The sequence below is a fragment of the Oryzias latipes genome, chromosome 1 (genome assembly GCF_002234675.1).
Source record: "Oryzias latipes chromosome 1, ASM223467v1".
Classification (NCBI taxonomy): Eukaryota; Metazoa; Chordata; class Actinopteri; order Beloniformes; family Adrianichthyidae; genus Oryzias; species Oryzias latipes.
In genome coordinates, this window is record NC_019859.2 from 5,793,766 (window position 1) to 5,809,441 (window position 15,676).

Here is a 15,676-nt window from a genome sequence, read left to right on the forward strand (position 1 = left end):
TGTTTCTCTATTCTTACCACCAGCATCACTTCATCGTTCTGAGTAACACAATTCTGCTTCTTGCCAAATCAAATGAAACTTTATTTATAAAGCACTTTTCCTATAAAAACATAAAACAAAGTACTTGTAAGCAGAGAAAGCACAGATGCATTCAAATAGGATCCCAATCATAATTTGGCTAACAATTTCAGTTATTTTTCTCGTCTTCTTTTCCCCAACAACAATGCTGTGATCGTGAGAAAGCAACACTTTTTTTGCTTGACAGACAGCTGCTTGTTAAGCTTCAGGCACTTTGAACACAGTTTGAGTGTAAATCTACAGACTTGGACTGTAATCACCACACATCACGCACACTTGATGAGTAGCACATCTGGCTTGACACACTGTTATTGTTCTGCTACACTTTAAAGTGTCACACTTGATTGTATCGACTCAGCCAAGTGAGCAGAAATGGTGCAAGCAGCAGCAGCAGCAGCAGCAGCTCCTCTGCGGTGAGCTGATACATTCAGCGTTCAGCTGGTCGGCCATGTGGTTTGGGCGGCTGTCATCGGACAAAAAGAGTTGTGAGCTACCACGCAGCAGAGGCAGGCACGAGTGAGAGGACTCGGCAATTTTAATAACCCTGAGCAAACATTCACGCTGATGGATGCGTACATTTCCGTTTTTTTATATGTTTATTATAGCGGCTTCCTCTGAGATGTGACACGATGTGGGTGGCACCAGAAACTGGCCTAGACTACATACAAACTAACACAGCGGCTCCTCTTTCAGTGATGCAGTTTTTGTCAAACTCAATAACTAAATATTCAAACAACAGGAGATTCCTGCCTTAAGTAGTGATGTACATACAGTATTTTACAAGATGACAAGTTTTCTGCCTCAGTCAGAACTGTCCTTACAGTAATGAAAAATGGGCCACCCTGCACACGCAGGTGGCCCACAACAAATGTCAAGATCATAGACCACTCTGAAAATAAACATACATACTTTTATACCGGCATGCTGCAGGTGACAGGTTGTTGTAAACACTTAAAACACAAAACACTGACCTAAAATCGATCCAGGACATCTAAAAATTGTTACCAGTGTGACTTAGAGATAAATACCTGGTACTGAACAGTGCAGATATAGTTTTCCATATTCCTTGGATTTCTCGCAAGATAATCAAGTGTAAATTAAATGTGTGGACAAACAAAAAAGGTAAACAAGAGTTATTGACAAATCCATTAACATTTTATTTTTATAAAGTTTGGCCCACTGTTGTTTTTCTACATCAAAAATAATAAAAATGGAACATTATTAAAACATGTCTTGGTTGTTTTTACATTATAGGAAATAAAAACCTCTCGTGTCTCCATTCAAATGGTATTTTACAAGATTGATTATCAATTTATTTAATTTTAAAATGATATTTTAACGGTATAGATCTATTTGATTAACAAATTACCTCAGAAAGATCAATCTGGTTGGTTCAATTCATTGATCAATGGTTAGTTTAGTACACATGATTAGTTTAACAAATCGAATGTCACCTAAGTGTGTACTGTAGGCACTGCTGCAAAAATCTCTACTTATAATTATAAAATAATGAAACTGTTAAGAGAATGGCCTCTTCTTACAAAAGGAGTTTGATCATTCTGTGTGATTTCTTAATGTGTCGTTAACAATTGTAGCTTTAAAAACACAACACATTAAATCAAATGCATTGCAATGCACTTACACAGGTATGACATTGGTATGTTCCATTTGCATGACATCAATTGAGGGGGCCGAATGAGTCACAAGAGAACTGCGAGACACACCTGCGCTCCCCTTAGGGATGCCACTACTCCTCTATCCGACCCTCCACGGGCCCGACAACCCAAAAAACACCCGCTCGGGTCAACCTCCTGTGCGAGAGCATGTGACTAAGGCATGAGGTTATGACATAATACGAAAGGATGAAACATTGGCTAAAGTTTTTTCAGCATTAAAAGTTTCATAAGTCTCTTCCGCAAAAACCATGTGAACTAAGATGCAGAAAAACAAACTGAGCACCACCTCAACTAACCCGATGCTGGCTGACTCGTTCAGGATAAAAACCGATGAAACCTCTGTCCCTGTGTCAGTCTAAATGAGATACGTGTATTACAAGCAGCTCACCTCTTCAAAAAAATATGTAAGTAAGCAGTTAATGCACAGCATCAGAGTTTCAGAAAGAGTAGGTAGACAGCAGTCAGTATTGGGTACATACATGCCATCCTTCCGCGTTATGGTGTATCCGTGGTCGGGGTAGTGGACAAATGTCACGTTGACTCCAATCAGAGGTGTTCCATCAGAGGTGAGCACCTGGCCTCGGATTATCGACACCAAGCTGGGGAAACACAGGCGGTGGAGAGTGTGAGGTTTTTCATAAAAAACAAAGACGCTGCAGCATCAAGACAGAAAAAGTCTTCATCGTTGACCAACTACTTAGGACAGAAAACATAGGATAAACTGTTCTTTGTCGAATCTTTAGCAGAACCCTTTCATTAGTGCTCACACAACAGAGGCACTATCAGTGCTCATTTTATGACTTTTATATTTTCATATGCTGCTTTACACTTCTGTCAACTTTTTGCCCTTTTCCTGATACAGAAAAAGCCGTTTCTATCAATTCAATACAAAAGGTTGGCTCTAAGCATCATTTTTAAAGAACAAAAAGTTGCCTTTGTTCTGTTTTCACCAAGACGGAATATTAATACCTTAAATACCTAACATGACATGGTTTAAGTTTAATTATTGATCCTGTTGATGCATTTAAAGTTCCATTCCTATCATCTTTAGATATATTTTAGATTATTTTTAAAGCGTTATAATTGGTTTTTAAATTAGGATTATGGTGTTTTTGTTAAAATAAAAAAAACAGTTGTTTTCTAAAACATAGTTTCTGCAGAGTGGCAGGAGTTCATTAGAAATGAACTGTTGGCATAGAGTAGGCCCGCCCTAACTTCCCATCATCCCTTTGCTCTCCGGCTACTTTACAACCCCTCAAAACCCCAAACTGACATTACTGGTGTAAAATGAATAAAGTTTGGCCTCGATTACAAAAGGGGTTTATTCAAATATACCTCTGGTGTGTCAGAAGATTCATAACCCCTGTTGTTAAAGTAAAATATGTCCAACACAAGAGGCCTTCAGCTCTCATCAGTTTGCTCAGCTGTTGGACAGTACAGATTAAAAAAAAAGAGAGAGCTCTGACAAAAGGTTTTTATGGTGAATTTAATCCTAAAAAATGACTTAAAAGCATTTCTACACGCGTCTCTCTAGCTGCTGCTCACACTGATACTTAAATGATTAAAAACAAACCTGATCTAGAAAAACAATGAATTTATGCAGATTTTTTTACCTCTACAGATGTGTTTTTATGCCACTGTATGCGCAAAAATACTAATTCATACAGACTGACTTCCCTTTTCCAGGGAGTGCCATGGAGTTAAGAACAGCCGTAATGTTCCTCCAGTTTTTATGAACATTTAGGGGAAAAATGGAATCTACGCCATTAGATTTTTTTCTTTTTTATGTGCCATTTTAACTAACCTGCCTCTCTCACTCATTTCCCCTCACTATTACACACACACATACACACATAAATCCATTTTATTATGAGGTTGGAGGCCCAGTCTATTATGGAAATGGTGGACATTTCTGTGGCCCTCTGCTGTTATGAAACATTCATTCTGGCATAAAAAGTGACAAAAGGGAAACGGTTGCACAGGACAGCCACCGTAACTCTTTCTTGTAAGCAGCACTAACTTGCACTCTTCTGCTCAGCGACCAACCTTTTCTCTCCATATTTTCTTTCTTTTTTAAGGGGGAATGTGAGCACAAAAAGCTTCTGGAAAGAAACTGGGGAAAAAACAACTCGTAAAGATGTGGGTGAACCCCTAATTTGTTTTTAAAATGTAGATTTAGTTTGAATATACTGTAAATTTTTAAGGAAAATTGTCATTTGCACACAAAATAAACCTTAATAATATAAATTAAAAAATAAATAAATATATATATATATATATATATATATATATATATATATATTTAAATTGCCGCCGGCCAATCGTCATCCTCGCCATGATTGGCGTGGCTTAATTGAGACACAGAACGACCAATTCAACATCCTCTGATACATGCAATACTCAAGTGTTTTCCTGATTAACTGAGTGCCACTCTCCACTAACAGATATAAGGTTAACTACAGAAAAGTGTGAACGTCGCTGCAAATGCGCCTTATTTCTTTCTACTTGACTGGTCACAGGTCAGTCAATCTGAAAGAACGTCAAACAGAACACATACAAAGTTTTCTCGTGTTGGCGCCGCTGTCATGATAGCTAAAAACACGTGGCTACCATTCCACAAGCAATGAATGGAAAAATAACAGAGGAAATTTTTGGCACGTTATAACTTTGTGTTAATCTAAAGCTTTTTACTTGAATTCAAATTAATTGTCTGTATCTCAAATACTGTGCTAGACGTACTGTATGAAAGCAGAAGTTGCACCAGTTGGGAAATAATTTTTAACTTACCGGATGATACAACTACATTTATTATTAATTACATTAAACACAAAAAGTAAATCTTCGTGCAGAGATTGACAATTTCCAGGTTGCACAATTTTCATTATTTTCATCTAACCACAAAGAAAAGGACGCAATGTCCATCAAGGTTGAAAAATAAATGAAGCAGGACGATAGCATCAGCAATTACTTTTTTGTTTATTTGCGTCCCATAAACAAACATTTATTTTTTGATTCTGGATGTCTCTCCGTGCAGACACCGGTTTGAGATCTGGGCTCCGAAGCCTGTCGGTGTTGACGCTGGGTGACAAACAGTGCGTACCAGAGGAATAACACAAACAGACACACAACCAGACATGCCCAGATTAACAGCCAATTTCAACCCAGCAATTAAGCAAGTGTTTGAGCTTTTCACTGTTAGAGAAACTCAAATGAGCAACGGGAGAGAGAACCAAGGATTCCACCATAAAGACAGGGTTATGGGGAGGATTATGATAACAAAAGTTAACACAAGGAATTCCTACAGATGCTGAATGACTACATTTATTCTGAAGACAAACAGAGAAAGACGGGATTACCTTTTATTGAACGGGCTGTCTCCACTGATGACGTGAGTAGATTCAGGGCCCACCAGAAAATGAATGCGCTGAAAGAACGACCTGGCAGCCTGAAGTAGATAAAGAAGATACACACTGGAGATAGATTCTAGCTTTCTGATTTGGTAAAAAAAAATCCACGTCTCCATTGTCACTTTCTTTTTTTTTTTCGTACAGCTTACCTGCTGAGGAGCTAGAGAGGATGGAGACTGGCTCAAAACCTCTGCCGGGTCAGGTGACCCTTTGCAGTACTGCTGGTTCTGGCAGGACGGCTGCAGACAGCAATCTGGATCCATGCAGTCAGCCAAACCATCTGAAAAAAGAAGAATGATTACGCTGATAAAGTGTCTGATCTGAAAATAGACACCAAATGACAGGTGACTCTTCAAGGAACAAGGGACTTAAAGGGTCTAAGAATTTCATCTTAATTAGAATAAAACATAAATATATCAAAACATAAAGGTAAATGTTGTTTGTTGTGTTGAAGCTCCTTCATGTCCCAGTCTTGTCTGTGCCTCAATAGCCAAAGAAATCCAACTGAATAGCCATTTCAGTCCGTGCAATAGAAATGCAAAGCTGAATTTAAAACATTAAATCTGCAGATCAAATTGATTTTCTTTCAGAAAATCCAATGTCCCATTCATCAATTTACGTAACTTATTTCTTGCATTTTTCAGACCCAAAAAAAATTATTTCTGCTATTCTTTACTCATTTTATTATGTTCCAACTTTTTTTGGGAAAAAAAAGTATCTTTCTTATTTATTTGATCAATTAATTGATGTTTGATCCAATCATAATCCAATCTATAGTTTAGCAGAGCAGGCTGCAGCCTCCCCATGCCAGCTGCTCTCCCTTCTGGCCCCTCCAGCCCCTGGAGGTCCTGCCTCAGACTGGCAACCTGTCCAGGATGTGCACCGCCTTTGCCCAACAGTAGCCAGGACAGGCTCCAGCAACCCCGTGACCCCGAAAGTGACATAGTGGGTTAAGAAAATAGATAGATGGAAAAATCAAAAACCGGTGTCATTTTCCAGGACAAAGTCTCTGCAGAGCGCCCGGCGTTCATCAGAAAACCGCTTCTGAGTTGTGGGCAGGAATGTGACGAGGAGCAACCCCGCCCCCCTTTCCCTTCCCGTGGTAGAGTGGAGCGGAGCAGGGAGCTTGCAGCCCGTCCAACATATTTTTGACATCACAAAAAAGCTCTTTTTCAAACAGAGTTTGTTGGTCTGCTCCTGATTCACAACAAATTTAAATCAAAAAATAATTAGAAACGCAATTTTGAGCCTAATTTTCTTCATATATGTCATCCATCATGGGAAAAAATGCCTGTCAAAAACACAATTTTCATCGTAGTGGGTTTTCAAAAATCTTCAGGAAACAGATTCACGTGGAACAACAGAACATTGTAGATTGACTCTGATTTTTCTAAAGGTAGCTAAGAGAAAAATAAAAAAGGGAAGTGGTGGGATTCATTTAAGGGGTGCGCATTTGTTTGGTGCGACCGAAAAGAACCCAGTCCAAAGGGACGAAGAGCTGCTGGGTACATGATGAGATGCGGGAATGAAAGGGGGAGAACCAAATGGAAATAAGAGGAGACGATGAAAAATAAGAAGAATGTGGAGACAGATGGAGAGAGGATGGAGAGAGTATTCTGGGTAATAAAATTTTCTGCTACCACTTGTCTCTTATTGTTAAAAAACAGTGTACATCTGGTGAACAGGCATCGGGGACTGACGTTAAATTCACACACACCCCCACACACAAAGGTTCACACTTATTTTTGCTTCTCTGCTGTCTTCTGTTCTGCTGCCCATATTTCCAGTTAACCACAGCTCCATTAAACCAAGTCCAGGAGAATTATTCCAAAAGCAACTTTGCTCCCCAAACTCCCCCAATGTCTTTTTCTTCTGTTCCAATATTTTGGTTTTCCCTGCGGAAACACGCCGAAGCAGATTTGTTTGCGCTCCTTGCGGTGGAATCAGAGTCCTCCTTTGCTCTGCAGCCTCCAGTTTAAAAGCCCAAGCGGAGCTGCTCAAAGATGAACGTTTTGACAACATATCAGCTTCGCTGTCACATCAAGGAGCAGCAGAAATGTTCTGCCTTGGTTCGGCAGCTGCACTTTTTAAGTGCATTAACTTTACACCCGCAGCAGGTAGACGGAGTCTCGCGGCATCTGTGATGTTTCTTAAACGAGGTAAAATGTCACACGCTTCAATCCACGTTTCCAAAGGTAGATTTTGACTTCTGTAAGACGTATTTACTGGTTCTGTGTGGGCTTCAGAGGGAAGCGTTGCCCTCAGGATCCCGCTGGACAGGAATTAGATCGCATTCAATTATGTGGATTGCACTTAGGTGATGGAGGATTTAATGGGGTCAACACAAGTACACAAGGTGGACGAAAACAACCACAACTTTTTCAATAAAAACATCAAATGGGCTTTACATGTACAGAATACTGGTTATTTCATTCATTGTGTTTGTACACAATGATACAGATGACATTTTTTTCTTTGCAAGCTCGAGACATTGTGGAAAAAAACCGTATGAATTATGATTATAAATAAAAATAACCAATGTCTAAGTTGACTTTTCATGTAAATGTCCAAGACTGTGTGTGTGTGAAGACATGATTTGATTTTCTTCTACGGTCTAAATTAAACTACATTAAGCTGATTTAGTGGCAGATTTGAAACACAACTGAATCACACTGGCGCCATGGTGGGCTGCCAGTTACAATAGCTTCGTGTTATCTAAGTTGTTTGTTTTTTTCAGAGTTAACCTGTTTTTGACAGACATGGATTTGTTTTTGTTGCTATTTTGGAATATTTTCCACCACTTTTTGGGTCTGGAGCGGTCTGCGGGTGAATCGTTTACACGATCAGGTGTTGTCGATTGGCAGACAACAAAGCGACCGGAGCCTTGGGAGAGGCAGAGGAGGGTTCCTCCAGAGTTAGCAGGACTTATTTATGGCGGAGCAGGTAGGCGGGTGGATGCAATGACCGGAACAGGAAGAGCATTGTCAAACTGGTGCAGAGATACAACTCTGGGACGTCCCCTTGAGTCTGTGACTATGGTGGGTAAAAGGAGGATGTTATGGAAACTGGAATTCATCATGGACAACCTCTTCATCCTCATCATCGTCATCCTATGCACGAGACCACTTTGGAGTTCCTTCAGTCAGAGACTTCGACACCTCAGGAGCGTTTTCTCAGATTAGTTGCTTCTAACCTATTGGACTCAACAAAGCCTCAGAGACTTCTTCTTTCTCTTTCGGCTTTTCCCATCAGGGGTCGCCACAGTGAATCATCCTTTTCCACCTCACTCTATCATGGACATCTTCTACCCTAACATTAGCCAACTTCATGTCCTCTGTTAAGACATCCATGTATCTCCTCTTTGGCCGTCCTCTTGCCCTCCGGCCAGGCAGCTCCATCTCCAACATCCTTCTACCAAATATCCACTATCCTTCCTCTGAACATGTCCAAACCATCTCAGTCTGGCTTCTCTGACTTTGTCGCTAACACAGGCAACATGAGCCGTCCCTCTGATGTACTCGTTCCTTATCCTGTCTAACCTGGTCACTCCTAAAGAGAACCTCATCATCTTCATCTCCGCTACCTCCATCTCAGCCTCTTGTCTCTGTCTCACTGCTACCGTCTCTAACCCATAGAGCAGAGCTGGTCTCACCACTGTCTTGTACACCTTTCCTTTGAGTCTTGCTGACACTCTTCTGTCACACAACACTCCTGACACTTTCCTCCACCCACTCCAACCTGCCTGCACTCGCCTCTTCACCTCTTTTCCACACTCCCCATCACACTGAATTGTTGACCCCAAGTACCTAAACTCCTGCACCTTCTTCACCTCAGCCCCCCTCGTTCAGACACATGTATTCTGTGTTACTACGACTGACCTTCATGCCTCTTCTTTCCAGACCACCTCTCTTGCTGTTCCTCCACCTGCTCTCTACTCTCACTGCAAATTACAATGTCATCGGCAAACATCATTGTCCAGGGAGATTCCTGTCTTACCTCGTCTGTCAGCCTGTCCATCAACAAAGCCTCAGAGACAATAATTATTAATTTTATTAATTTATGAATTTAAGTGTTTTTTGTGTTATTTATTTACTATCTGTCTACTGTTTCTAATAGAGATATTGTAACAAGATAAGTTCCCCTTTGTGGAATCGTTCTATTCTATTCAATTCTATTCTATATTATTGTTAGGGTTGTGTATCACTGACAATGTAAGATTTTTTTCATGGTTTTTAATTTAAATTTAATTTCAAACTTTCTTTAACCTTAAAAACTGGATATAAACTGAACCAATGTGTAGCTAAATTAAAATGGTAATTTTTTTCTAAAAAAATAACTAACTAGATGTTTCTTTCTGGAAAAAAACATCAAGAAATTGCTTTAACCCTCAAACAAACCCGCAAAGAATATAATCAGTGAAAACATTTTTTTCCCCATTGCTTAAAGACTTGGGTAACTCGTACACACAATCCATGTTTTTCTAAATATATTTTTTTAAATGTGCTCCACCGATTCGGTTTAGTTAAAGAGGAAATAATTCATAGCTTTTTATGAATCAATTTTAAGTTGTATAGGAGAAGATCAATTCTTCCACTTTCGGCTTCTCCCATCAGGGGTCGCCACAGCGAACGAGTCGCATGGTGAATTTGGCAATGTTTTACGCCGGATGCCCTTCCTGACGCAACCTTCTCAAACCGGGCTTGGAACCGGCAGAGGTAGAGAAGGGAACAGGGAGCAGCCCGGAGTCGAACCTGGGTTTCACGGACGGAAGGCGCCGCAAACCAGCACGAGCTAAACTGGCTCCTAGGAGAAGATCAATTCAAATAGTTGAATTGATTTCCTAAGCCCTAATGGTGAGGATGAGTTTTTCTTCTTGAAAACATTCATTTATTTGTCAGGTAGGTCAAATATAACCGGTTCAAAATATAGGATAATGGGAAAATGTTTTAGCTTTAAGAAATATCAAGTGCTGGGCTTAAAAACATTTTTTTTGGTGCATACAACTCTCCTAACAGTTTTTATAAATATTGAGAGTGAAGCAGAGGTAGTGGGATGAAAGCCATGCTTTACTTGACTAAAGCAGAGAAGACAGGCGGGTTCTAGCAGCAATGAGGCTGCAGCTCTGCTTGTCCTGCCCGTTTTCCCTTACAGCCTGAACAAATGAATTAAAGTGGTCTATGTTTGAGCTACAGAGAGACACTTCCACAGCAGGGGAAGCTCGTGGATTTGTGCAGAAGTGTAGAGCTGGCTTGGAATACCAAAATGTATGTGTAAACACGCTTATAAATCACACCAGCCTTACCTCCTTCATTGTCCTTGCCGTCGGTACAAAGAGTTTCCATGGGAACATGACAGCCAGCCCCTCTCCATCCTGACTGGCAGATGCAGTGCCACCCGCTGGCTTCCAAAGTGCACCGCCCGTTGTTGTTGCAGAGACCTGGACAACCCTCTGGACAAAGAGGACACAGACGGCAGGATTGGAGACAGTGGAGCTACGGGACTCAGAGGGACAGGGACATGCAAAGCCAACTTTGTGTGGAGTGGGAATCAGTTGACAAAAAGTCTTGAAGTTAGGTGACATTCATTTCCTACTGGAGCGCTGACATCTGTTTATTTTATTTAAGAATTTAGATAAGATATGCCTTTACTTTCACAGTCCGCAATGAGATTAAAAGTTGTTTTTGTTTATTGTAAGATTGTTATGAAGAAAGATGTCTTTTTTTTTAAATAAAGAAGTAAAGTATCAAAAGCATCTTGAGACTGTAATTCTCAGATGGCAGACATCAACAATGGAGTTAGCAGCCTCTTAACTCCGTCCCAGAGGGCCGTTGGATTTTTAAAAGGTTCTTTAACGGATTTACTAACAGCAGAGTGGCTTTGTTCAACACAATAAAGTCATTTATTACATCAAAAACGGGATGAATCAGAACAAAAAATGTAAGTGAGGTCTGGAAATAAAAGCATAATCCATACTTGTGTCTGGACAAACTCATTTATGCCACTTTGGCTTTTAAGGAAAGAAGGGAGGACATCCCATGTAATAGGTTCCCATATGGGCTGGTTCTTACAGTCTTAAAGAAAGATAACACAATGAAAAAAAAAAAGAAAACAAAAAAACAAACTGAATAAAATGTTCATTGAAAGCCTCCGGGCAGCAATGGCTGTTATGTTGACATAAATGCTTCCTAAATTGATGCATATCTGATCAATTAGACTGTCTGATTAAAAAGGAAACAGCTTATTAGTTCAGTCACAACATGAGGCAGAACTGCAGTTTTCCTCTCTGTGTGAACACAGCGTGAAATGACGAATGTTTCCCCCCTAAAGATGTAAAAACAGCCAACTTTGTGGGGATGTTAAATTTAAACCAGACTAAGTTTCTTCTGATCATTTCTTAGACTTTAGATCTTGGAGATGACATCACAGGACACATAAATCTACAGATAAGTTAGGAAGCTTGTTTTCATCTAAAAAAAAGAAATCCAGGAGACGAGTTTTCCCTCTAAAGTGTCAGAATTTTAAGAGATTTGTAAGTCAGCAGCTTCAGTATGAAAAACCAGACCTGACTTCAAAAACCCAGTGTGGTTAAATACTGAAGTGTAAAAAGTCACTGTGTGTGATGAACCTCTCTTCAGTGAGACTGAAAGACCGATCAACAAATATGACAGATCAGTACATAAACCCACAATTAAAGAGACAAAGACTGAGACAGACAGTCTGCCTTTGGTGAAATGCACTTGTGTTGTAATTTCACATGAACCTCCGACATCAGCTTTTCTTTATCATTTTTGTCATCTGTGATATAAAAGAAAGTGTTTGTTGTGAATAAAATAAAAGATATCGATAGACAAAGTGATGGAAGAAACAAAAGAAGTTTTAAAGACCCACTCCGATCATCATTTGAGCTGTTTTTAAAGCCTTCCTAGTGGTTCTTAGTTACCGTATGTTCTGCACTAAAAGTTGAACATAAAAGCCTAATTTTTTCAAAAAAAAAAGAAAAAAGAAATCAGTTTATAATCCAGATAGGTGGATTAAGTAAGGGTTAATGGCCGACGAAGTGTGCATTATCACTTTTATTGCACGTTGTGGAAGCCGGTGTGCGTTAAAAAGTGATACTGCACACTTCGATGGCCATTAACCCCCTTATACCATGGTCACTTACAAAAGAAATATTAACCAGTTTTTAGTCCTTAATTCTTGTTTTTTTCTTGTTGACCTCTTACCGATTGTTTTTGTCCAGATGATGAAGTAAATGGTAAATGGCGTATACTTATATAGCGCCTTTCTTCCTACAAGGACAAAGCGCTTTACAGTCACAGACCCATTCACCCAGTCACACACACATTCACTCACACATTCACACACTGGTGCCGGCTCCGCTGCTAAACACAGGCGCCTGCCTACCACCAGAGGCAAGGTGGGGTTCAGTGTCTTGCACAAGGACACTTCAACTCATGGGCTTGCAAGGCGGGAATCGAACCTGCAATCTTACGATCATGGGTCGACCGCCCTACCGCTGCACCACGGCCGCCCCAAAAGACAACAGCTAATGGTTGTTTTAAAGAAGCCGGAGCAGTGATACAGAAGATTTAAGATAGGTGACCGGAACTTCTTTTTGGGGCGTGCGGTTATCCCTTTTTAACGCACACCCAGCAGCCAATCAGAATAGAGTATTCACCTGGACCATGATATAAGCTGTGTTTACTGATGTCAAAGCGATGTTGAGAGGAACATGAGCTCTGTCAAAATGATTAATTAAGGTTGGGTATTATGGTAAATATGCTAACACAGCTAACGTGTAGTGGAGTCAGACTGTGTTGCTAACAAGGTTGGGAGTTAGAGCTTTTGTTTTAGCGGTATTAGTCTGTTATGTTATGTGTTGCAAACAAAGTTGAAGGTTACAGGTATTGAGAAGATGCTAACACAGCTAAGGCTTCTAATGTGGCTAATGTATCTAGCGTGGCTAATAAATAGCATGTTATAAAAAAGTTGTAGAATTCCTGTGAATTCAGTTAATAAAGTATTACTAATGGATGGACTTATTTCTGACTCTTTTGTCTCTCTTTATGCACCTGACAGTTTTGGGGCAAAAGTGTGAAAATAGACCTTTCATTAACTGTGTTCCCTATAGTGCTAAAAATACAGTAGGATTATGCGGTTTTTAACCAAAATCGAAATGTCGTTTACTAGGATGGTTTCTGCAAAGCGGGAGTAGTTCATTCGAAATTCGCCTCTCAAGTGTGGGCGGGGACTGTCGGTGTGGAGCGATCCCAACCCCACTCCCTGTCACCCCCTAGTTTACGGACTCTCCCGCCAGCTTACAGCCCCTTACAGCCTCAACCTAACATTAGCAGGCAACAAAAACGGACAGCAATATCGGAGCTAAATACATGGATCTAGTCGTCTACAAGTTAATTGTAATTTTGTTTATATATGTCCTCTATCATCAGAAAAATGCCACAAGAACTCCAAAAAAATAAGAACAGGATTTTCATCAGAGTGGGTCTTTAAATAAAACATTTTAAGGATTGAAGATTTTAACTGATCGAACTTGCAGGAACTGCTTGTTCAATTCAAAAGGAAGTTTGAATTATTTACTAGAAAATGGCTCTACTGGTAAAATCCATGTGAAAACACAACATTCAAACAAGAAGACATGAGCACAAAGTATAGGGAGGACGGGGAGGTTTGCACTGTGCGCCTCCAAAGACTATACTTTATACCTCTGGGTGGCATTCCTCAATCACAGAATAGACAGTGATATTGGCAATAATACAGACTGGTCAATAAAGTGATTGTCAGACCAAAGCAAAGCCCAGCTGGAGTGACAGAACAAGATCTGGAAGCAGAAGTGGAGGTGAGGAGAGGGAGGACAGAGAGTCCAGGCAGACAGAAAACAGAGGGAGAGCAGCTGGCTACAAAAACGCACAGAGATATCAGGCTTGTGGATGCAGGACAGAACAGAAGTCACACACCTTTGCTTTTGTGAATGAGTGCTTCTTTGTCTGTGTGTTCTGTTTGCTTTTAGGGTGCATATTCAACATTATCGTCTATGTTTGTGTGTGAATCAGCAACAAGGACAGGCGTGATGGAACCACAAGAAAAAAGTTTTAAAGAAAAAAAAAGCAGAAATAGAATAATAAGACGATAAGACAAATAACCAGATACACTAAGCGCTAAGAAAGACTCCAACATGTGAAGTGGAACAAAACAAGTCCAAACCAAAATAAAAAGTAAAGATACTGGAAAACTTAAATGAAATGGAATGAATCAGAAGTAAAAGTAAAACAATGTGAAGTCGTATTCTGGGACAGTGAGGCCTTTTTTACATCTTTGTCTGGAATTACCTTTATATCCTGAGAATAGGAGAGGGCAAGAGGGAGAGAGGGAGGAAAATTAGGGAAAAAAGTAAAGTGAAAACAAAGCAGCACTGCCAAATATATTATCTGTGATGGAAAGATGAAAGATGGCAGCCAAAGGAGGTAGGAAAAAGGAAGGAAGAGCTGGGGGTTAAATCAAGTGGATGGAAAAAGTACAGACATAGCAGTTAATGAATTCAGATCTGTCTTAGTTTACACTTTGAAGCTAAAAAAAACCCCAGAAAAACAGAAGTATATGTGTAAAAACTGTAACAGACTGCAGTTTATTTAAAAAAAAAAGTTAAACCATCTGTTAAATAAAAAGCAATTAGAGTCAAATTACCTTTGAAATGGCTAAAAGTATAAATTTTATGTTAAAGCTGCCACAAATAATTCAAGCGGCCGTGACTGAGGCTCCAGCTTTGCTGCACTTCCTCTGATCACCACTAAATGTTGTGAAGTCTGATAAAATTGTAACATATGTGGTTTTTTTTCATATGTATGTACCAGCAGTTTAACTTCAATGTCAATAGAAACCGAAAGAGTTCATCTAAATTCTAAAAAAAAAAAAAATTCAATAAACCTTTGCAGCTGCTGCTCTAAAGGCAAATGAATCAGAGGAGTGAGCCACTCTGAGTGTTTTCATGTCACATTTGTGCACTCCAGAGATCTAGATCTAGACTGAAAGTGTGATATTTTGAATTATAATAGACTGTAAGCTTTGTTATCTCTCTTGACCTTCAAAATAAAACAGTTTCAGTTGTGGTTCGTCCTAAATATCCAACTTAGAATGTTTTTTTAAAACTGGAAATTGAACATGAAACTTCAGAAGCGCAAAGCTAACAGAACAGCTGAGCTGTTTTTTGTTTTATATCTCTGATCATTGGACTTTAACCATTTTTTAACCATCAATGATTTAACATAGAAAAGCCCAAATGAAGCTGTTGGGCATTACTCACAAATTTTGTTTAAAACCCCTAAACAACATTTTTGACACCTTTACCACATTTACAGATGAGACAGTTTCCTATTTTCCTATGATTTCTGCTTCTTTGTGGAGGTGCAAAGCGCCAACATGCTTTGGTTAATTTAACCATTTACACCACCAGAGTTCCCTAAGTGACAAAGATCTTTGCGTTTTTAGATGAACCGGCAT

The 15,676-nt window shown here is 39.7% G+C and overlaps 1 protein-coding gene across 10 annotated transcripts in view; it reads right to left on the bottom strand.

The window, feature by feature from the left end:
- LOC101157835 (teneurin-3) overlaps positions 1–15,676 on the bottom strand; it is a 324,490-nt gene that overhangs the window by 55,259 nt on the left and 253,555 nt on the right. For 6 of the 10 annotated variants that reach the window (XM_023954877.1, XM_023954876.1, XM_023954872.1 and 3 more), the window contains 4 exons: positions 10,464–10,610; positions 5,311–5,441; positions 5,111–5,199; positions 2,234–2,353 (listed from right to left, as the gene is read on the bottom strand). In XM_023954877.1, the coding sequence (XP_023810645.1) occupies positions 2,234–2,353; positions 5,111–5,199; positions 5,311–5,441; positions 10,464–10,610 (487 nt within the window). Of the gene's footprint in view, positions 1–2,233; positions 2,354–5,110; positions 5,200–5,310; positions 5,442–10,463; positions 10,611–14,508; positions 14,518–15,676 lie in introns of all 10 variants that reach the window. The other 4 variants (XM_023954871.1, XM_023954863.1, XM_023954858.1 and 1 more) reach the window with 1 other exon arrangement.